At 49.3% G+C, this 8,202-nt stretch overlaps 1 protein-coding gene across 1 annotated transcript in view; it reads left to right on the top strand.

Annotated features, from left to right (window-relative positions):
* Positions 1 to 442: 442 nt before the first annotated feature.
* The window catches only part of LOC102993205 (coagulation factor XIII B chain), a 38,671-nt gene continuing 30,911 nt past the window's right edge, over positions 443 to 8,202 (top strand). Inside the window, exons 1-2 of the mRNA XM_024130720.1 lie at positions 443 to 525; positions 7,113 to 7,313. Coding sequence (XP_023986488.1) covers positions 462 to 525; positions 7,113 to 7,313 — 265 coding nt within the window. The 5' untranslated portion in view covers positions 443 to 461. The remainder of the gene's footprint in view (positions 526 to 7,112; positions 7,314 to 8,202) is intronic.

Raw genomic sequence — 8,202 nt, 5'->3', positions numbered from 1 at the left:
AAGGCCACTTTTCCCTTTAGCAGTGCAGTCTAGACAACACTGTTTTCACATCAGGGATCCATTAATTCATGTACCTAAGTTCATCCCTTCATTTGATCTACAGTGGTAAAGAAATCAATGGCCAGCAATGAACTTTACTCCATGGACTTACATTGGGAAATTAACATTGAAAATTTACCCTGCTTTTTGTGCAGCCTGAGTTAATTATTTTGCTGCTGTTATCGTTGCCCTCATCGGTGGTCATGTTCTTATTGGGCTGTGGCGTGAAAAGTACTGTCAATTAATGTAGTTGTGTATTTTTAGTATTATTCTAAACTGTTTTAAATCAAATATAAGGCTTGTTACAAAGGGACTTAGATGTTGTAAATAATTAACTTTCTTCAGGAGACGTATTGTGTACTTAATGAGGAGTCCCTCGTACTTTAGAATGGTTAAACCCTTTATTAAGCACACCATAGAAGATGAGGTCGAAAGGCTTGGCTTTGATTATCATATTAATCATCTCCGGAGAACTCAATGCAGAAGGTAAAGTTAACTTTAAATATTCTTTATTCTCTAATAATCATAAAGGGAAATTCTAACATTATTTCTCTTGAGCTTTTAATATAGTCTTTCATTTTTATGTACCAATTTTCTAAAAAAGATACTTATAAATATAATTTGTTATAATATTTAGACAGACTTTTTCCTTTGAGAAAAACTACTAAACTATTCTTAGAGTAACATAGCTTAGAAAACCAAAACACGACAAAAAAAAAAACCTTTTGCATCTTTAGTTTTGAGGGTATAGGAGACCAGGATCTAAATACTTCAAAGTGTTTTCAGGCTAACAGGCTAACGATACCACCATTTGAAGCTGTAAATTAACCTTAATTCTAATTTCAGACCAGAATTCATTCCTAACACTGCACAGCTTGTACAATTTTAATTCTCTGCTCTTAAAGAGAGAGCTTTCATGTGGGACATTTTAAAAAGAACCATAAATCATCAGCAAGATCTTTGACTGTTGACACCTTGATTTTTATCCTAATTTTTATTCTTTGGTTGAAGACAGTAAGTAATGGTTAGTAGGAGGACCATATGATGGATTATGTAAATGAGGACACGTCTCAGGGGGAAAGAAGGTTTTATTAATACTCAAATGGGACGACAGGGGTAAATCAGTGCTGTCCAGACAAGCAATACCTGTGGACTCCCTAACTGTTAGAAATCTTTCTACCCAGACTGCCTCACGTGTGAGGTGAATGTGAGTGTGCAAGTGTGGGTTATTTAGGAATAGTTAACGATGTTCTCGGGCTGTAGGGATAAGAAACCAGGCAAGTCATTAAGTATCAGCAAGAGGAGTAGACAAAGTAGGAAACCACAGCCATAAGCCTCTTTTAAAACACATTAGGAAATTTGTGAAATAAAATCTCCAACAGATTATATACAATTGCCTTAGTTGAATAGTTTACTACAAATTTTCTGCCAGAAGAGGCTCTGCAATTAAAATTATGAAAGAGAAATAAATAGAATTCATCTTACACCTTTAATTCTACAATAAGATAATTTTTGCGTGAAGTTTCCTCTTAGTTTTAGTCTAACCGGGGAAAAAACAGCTGATATAATTGTCTATTATCTATACCATGAATACACTGCAATATTCTAGCTAATTTTCTAATTATTGTGTAATTATAATCTTCTTTCACACAAACAAATGTCAGCTGCCTGAAGACAGGGACCATGACCTCATATTCCATGCTTCCCCCACCCCAATCCGGAATCTTGGGGGCAAGATCAAGTTAACTATACTCCTCATTTCATATGACCATCACTGGCCTATGAAAAGTGTCACTTGTGTTTTATTTACACATTTTCCCTCTTCATTCCTGACCCTGAATTCCATTTCCCTTTCAACCAAACCGTTGAAAACCCAAGAGACCCACTATAATGTTTGATATATCCTTAGATACGCAAATATCTTTGTAAACTGTGACTGGTTTTGTGTGTTTCACATTCATATAAATGGAAGCTTGCCATCGATTTTTATCTCCTTATTGTTTCATTTTACTTGCTACTGTTTAAACATATTTCTTTGTTGCTGAATCTAGTTTGTTGCTCTTAAGTGCTACCTACCTTTATCTTTACTTATCCACTCTCCTAAGGATGGACACATAGTTTCCTCTAATTTCCTCCTAACCTCAAGTAACTCTGAAATGAGTGCTTTCATGTAATCACCTTATTTCTCTGTGATGAATTCTCTTGCCTGTATATATCCCCCATGTGGGGCTATGGGCTCAATTCCTTTCCTTTGTTTCCTGATTTATAACAGATTAGCATTTCCCTCTGCTTTCTGCCTTTTAAAGCGGTGATTTGTGGGAGCTCTTGGCAGACAATACAGTTTAACTTCTTGTCACTTTTAGACATTGCAAATTCCTCCTTCCAAAATGTGATGTGTGTGTTTTGTCAACAATACTTTTCGTGGAGAGACATTCTCAATTTTCAGATAATCAATTCATCAACTTTTGCCTATAGTTTCTGCTAGTTCTAAAGGGTCTTCTTTGTAAATCCCTGGTGGTGTGGGTGTGGAAAATGGTGAGAATGCTCAGGGGACGGGGCCTCCCCTGCGCATGTTTTTATCTGCTCCTTCCTTCCATCAGACTCTGGAAAGTTTCTTTTACTCATAATTCCTTGCCCGCTTCCCCCAGCCCTGGGAGGGCACTATTATTTTATGTCTCAGGGTAGCAAGAGGGTTGACTGTCGTCCCCAAGGCATTGAAGGCAAAATAATCCCATCGGCCCGGGTCTTCTACACACCTGCCGCGTCCTCCCAACACAAACCCTAGGGGCTGCTCAATAACTGCTTTCTTTTAAGTGTATTTATGATTTTAAAGTCTCCAACATAAGGATAGATCTTTAAAAATAAATGTTTTCTTTGGAGTATAATGTATGCAGAAAAATGCAAAAATCATAGGATGCCCCTCTATAAATGTTTACGAAATTTTACTGCACCCGGATAAACATATAGAACATTGATTAGCACTCAGAAGCCTCCTAAATGTCCCTTTTTAAAGGACTAAACCTCAGGTAACCATCCTGACTTCTCTGACCACGGATGATCTGGCACGAGGGTGACGTGCCAGAGGTGGGTGGAAGAGGCTTCCAAAGGGATGCTCTCCAGAGCCATCCTGGAACAGGAGCCAGTGCTGCAAGCCCCAACTCCCCAGAGACCAAGGAGGAGGCTGCCCCCACCCCCTGAGCTTGAACACATCCCCAGAAAAAGCATAGGAGCCCCAGGAAGAGCAGTGGGACTGGCCTGGGCCACCAGCTTCCCTGTGGCACCGTCTTCTCCATTCTCCTCTCCCCCGTGGCACCCTCCTCTCCATCCTCATCTTCCCCGTGGCACCTTCCTCTCCATCCTCCTCTCCCCCGTGGCACCCTCCTCTACATCCTCCTCTTCCCCGTGGCACCCTCCTCTCCATCCTCCTCTCCCCCGTGGCACCCTCCTCTCCATCCTCCTCTCCCCCGTGGCACCCTCCTCCCATCCTCCTCTCCCCCGTGGCACCCTCCTCCCATCCTCCTCTCACACATGGCACCCTCCTCCCATCCTCCTCTCCCCCGTGGCACCCTCCTCCCATCCTCCTCTCCTCCGTGGCACCCTTCTCCCATCCTCCTCTTCCCCCTGGCACCCTCCTCTCCACCCTCACCACAGGGGAAGCAGGAGAGGACCATCTGCAGGGGATGAAGGCTCCGCAGATCATGAGGCAACAGCACTGTTGAGGATGAGAGCCAGGGCCTGGGCCTCCCAACGTGCATCTCCTGAGGTGGCACCCTCCCCTGAATGGACTGACACAGTCCCAGACTGTAGAGTTCTTTGGGTTTGGCCTCAGTTCTGGTCCTTGCCTCAGGTCCAAGGAGGGCATGTGAAGCCCAGGCTGCTGCCAGCCCCACCCTCCCCAGAAGCCATCGAAAGGCAAGTAAAGTTAGTTACTTGGTGGGAGGCCTGGTGAAGGGGCGTGGGAACTGCTGAAGCAGAGGATCAAGCAGAGGCTGGTGGATGGGGGTGAACCGCCCCCAACTTAGCCATAGACCCCGGGACAGAACCACGCATCAAAGCGACAAGCACCCAGAAGAAGAATCTGGGGGGACCCTCATATCCAGGGGCCCTCCTGCCTTCCCACCACAAAAAGAAAAAGTCGTTCAGACAGTGGAACTGCTCCTGCAGCTGGGGGTCGTCATCTTTGGCTCTTTCTCCCTGACCTCTGCCACCTGCTCCCAAAGCCCGACTCTCCCCTTGCGGGAGCGAGGGCTGGAGACGGAAGAACAGGGAGGTCCTGCGGCGTGGACCGTTTCTCACTCTGCGAGCGTCCATCCTTCCTGGCACACACCTGCTGCTCCCATCACGGCCCCCTGGGCAGTCCAGACGGGAGGCCCCCTGGGCTGTCCAGACGGGAGGCCCTGGGATCAGGAGCAAAGGACCAGCCCCGGAGGCTGCCTCCAGGCCTCCCTCTCTGGGCCTCACAGCGGGCCGTGGGCACCTTGTCTGACGGCTCCCGGCGAGGCCGGCTCTGGGCGAAGCCCAGTCCTGGTGGGAGAGGGTCCTTTCCCTGCACGGATGCCCTCGGCTGCCCGGCTTGACCGCCTGCGCGATGAGCCGGGGACCCGGGCGCGCAGCCCGGCCTCCTCGCCTCGCGCGCTGTGTCTTTGGAAGCGCCGGGCAGGCTCTCCTCGCGGCCACACTGCTCTCTGGACCCCAAGACTGTCCTCTGGCCTTTCTCGGGTTGGCAGGTGGCCTGAGAAACCGAGTTACCGTTCAAGCTCTGCGAACTGATGGAGGTGCAGACGGCTCCCGCCTGTGGCCGCTGGCGGGGCCGAGGCGAGAGCGGTGCAGTCGGCCCAGCGCTGCCGGAGGACCCCCCGGCCTCGTGAGAAGAAGGGGTGCTCAGGGCACCTGGGTGCTCAGCAAGCAGGAGCGCGGCACGGCCGTCCAGCACTGGCTCTCCTGAATGCGCACGAGTCAGCCTTCCGCCCCCGCGCACCTGGCACCGCCCGTGGGTCTCAGGTCCTCCACGCGCTCCATCGTCCCCGCGGCAGCTGGGTGGCGGCGCCTTTCGGGAGACGGGAAGGCGGGTGGCAGGAGGTGGTGCCTGTGACGACGGTGGCCCCTGCTCTGGGAAGGCGCCTCTGGCCTGCGAGCCCGAGTTCGATGCCACCAGGATCTCTGGGCCCGGGGGCAGTGGCCGGGGTCAGTTCCCGCGGGCGCCAGGCTGCCGTCGGCTACAGCCCCCGCTTTGGGTAAAGGGCTGTGTTTCACCGGTTCCTGCTGGGATTGAGGGCGGAGCCCCCGGGCCTGACTTTCCTCGGCCATCTCTGCTGCGTTCCTGGTTGACCCTCGCCCCTCACCCTGATGGGACAGGAGGAGGGCGCCGGGCTCATCCTCTGAGCTGCCGCCACGCGACACTCTTGAGAAGATAAAGCGCCAACCACCCTAGGACCTCACGTCTGCGTGTAGGGTCCCGTGATGTGTCTGCAACGGCACCTGCCACCGCGCAGTCTGAGAACCTGAGAACAGCCATCCATCCCTCGCATTCTACCACCGGCACCGATCCCTGCCTTCAGCCTTTCGTTGCAGGGGGGGCCAGTTCTTCACTTCCCGTTTTACTACATTTCTCCTGGCTGTCTCTGCCTGACAGCCGTGGCAGCTTCCAGAACGCACTGGTCCTCCTGAGGGGTAAGACCCCAGCTGGCACCTGCTGGAGGGGTTCCAGGCAAGTGTACCCACAGGCAGCCTGCGCATCTGATGAGAGCTGGGCGTTGGGCCTGGAGCAGGTCCATGGCTGAGCTCTCCAGTGAGATGACACGGGCCCAGGGGGAGTGGCTGGGGGCTTGGGTGAATGAGTGGGGGAGGGGCGGGGGGATGAAGCCCAGGGGAGGAGGGGCTCCTTTTTCCAGGAGTGGCCCAAGTGGGGAAGGTGGGAGGTGGTGAGGCTGGCAGAAAGAAAAAGGAGGGGCCGCAGTAGGAAGTTAGGTGGCACGGCGGAGACAGTCATAGGTCTGTGAGATTCACCAGCAACATCGACACTCGTGTTGCCGTGTAGTAGCCCTGTGTGCGTACAGTCTGACGTGTGTCTGTCTCTTCTGCCGTCAGTGGGCACTTGGTTGCTTCCAGTTGGTACCACATGCAGAGACTTGCCAGGAACACTGTTACGCATGGGGTGCGCAGAGACGTGCTTTCAATGTGGTTTGGACATATTCTGCTGTACTGTTTTCTCAGGAGGGGTCGTACCTCTTTACACTCTTACTTGCGGTGGTCTTGAGTTCCCTTTTCTCCATGTCCTCCCCAACCACTGGGGTAGTCTGTCTCTTCCAGGTCAGTCATTCCTGTGGATGTATGGTTCTATCTCACGGTGATTTAAACTTGCCTTTCCCTGATGCCTGACAAAGCTGAGTCCTCTTTGCTAGACCTCTGACCGTCTAATGTAAGGTTCTCACTCAAGTCTTTTATTTTTTCAGCTGGTCGTCTGTCTTTTTCTTAAAAAACAAAACAAGACAAAAGCCATTCATATGAAAACTTGTAGCTGCGTGTCTTAAGGAGAACCTCATCTATTCTAGAACTTTCCCATCCAATAATACAGTGGCCACTAATCGCATGTGGCTTTTGAAATGAGGCTAGTCCATATGGGGGTGTGCCGTGTGTGTAAATACACACTGGAGTTCAGACGTAGTAGGAAAAAGATAATATAAAGTACGTTTAGTATATTGGGTTAAATAAAATCTGTTATAAAAATTAACTTCAACTATTCCTTTTATTAAGGTGCCTGCTAGAAATTTAAATATACATATATGGCTTGTGTTTCTATTAGAACGTGCTGTTTGGCAAAGTTAGGGAAGGCTTCTCTGAGGAACTGGCCAGCCCAGATTTATTCTGACTGTTGGGTGTTGTGGTTGCTAGCAGATTACTTCCTGATTGAAAAGGATTATCAAAAAATACCCTAAAATGTTAAGTAACAAAAATAAGTATTGGGCACAGTGTCTGCAAACACTTTGAATTTTAAAATGTATTGTCACTTGATCACAAATTGTATGCTTTTAAGTATATTTTTCAGCGTTCAGCTTGATATTTTCTCATTTCAGAGAAACCCTGTGGTTTTCCAAGTGTGGAAAATGGACGGATTGCCCAATATTTCTATACTTTTGAAAGTTATTACTTTCCAATGAGCATAAACCAAAATCTGTCATTTTCCTGCTTGGCTGGTTATACAGCTGAAACTGGGAAACAAGAGGCCCGGACCACGTGTACGGCAGCAGGATGGTCGCCAGAACCACGGTGCTTCAGTAAGTCAGTGGCAGGGTCAACATCATGTGATAACATGGAAATAAATGAGCTTGTAAAACTAGCATCCCCTAAAATACGGCAGGTGTCTAAACCTTTTGGTAGATAAGAACAAAATTGCTGGCCAACTGTCTTTTTTACAAAATGAAAGCATATACTGTAATTCTGCAAATCATGTCTTTCATTAAAATGTTATCTTCTTTATCTGTTTTTAATATTACCCTGTGAAGAGAATACGTATAGTTATTGAAATTGTTATTATCACATTGCAAGGAAGAGAGGCACCACTGAGTTATTTTAAAGAATGAAGGGGGAGGGGAGCTTCAAGATGGCGGAAGAGTAAGACGCGGAGATCACCTTCCTCCCCACAACTACATCACAAATACATCTACACGTGGAACAACTCCTACAGAACACCCACTGAACGCTGGCAGAAGACCTCAGACCTCCCAAAAGGCAACAAACTCCCCACGTACCTGGGTAGGGCAAAAGAAAAAAGGAAAAACAGAGACAAAAGAATAGGGATGGGACCTGCGCCAGTGGGAGGGAGCCGTGAAGGAGGAAAGGTTCCCACACACTAGAAGCCCCTTCGCGGGCGGAGACTGCGGGTGGCGGAGGGGGGAGCTTCGGAGCCGTGGAGGAGAGCGCAGCCACAGGAAGAGACGGGAGACTTTTTCTTGCCTCTGTTTCCTGGGGCGCGAGGAGAGGGGATTAAGCGCGCCGCTTAAAGGAGCTCCAGAGACGGGCGCGAGCCGCGGCTATCAGCGCGGACCCCAGAGACGGGCATGAGACGCTGAGGCCGCTGCTGCCGCCACCAAGAGGCCTGTGTGCGAGCACAGGTCACCCTCCACACCTCCCCTCCCGGGAGCCTGTGCAGCCCGCCACTGCCGG

Source organism: Physeter macrocephalus, chromosome 4 (assembly GCF_002837175.3).
Source record: "Physeter macrocephalus isolate SW-GA chromosome 4, ASM283717v5, whole genome shotgun sequence".
In the NCBI taxonomy this organism is placed as follows: domain Eukaryota; kingdom Metazoa; phylum Chordata; class Mammalia; order Artiodactyla; family Physeteridae; genus Physeter; species Physeter macrocephalus.
The sequence above is the reverse complement of the archived record's forward strand: the minus strand, read 5'-3'. Positions and strand labels throughout refer to the sequence as shown.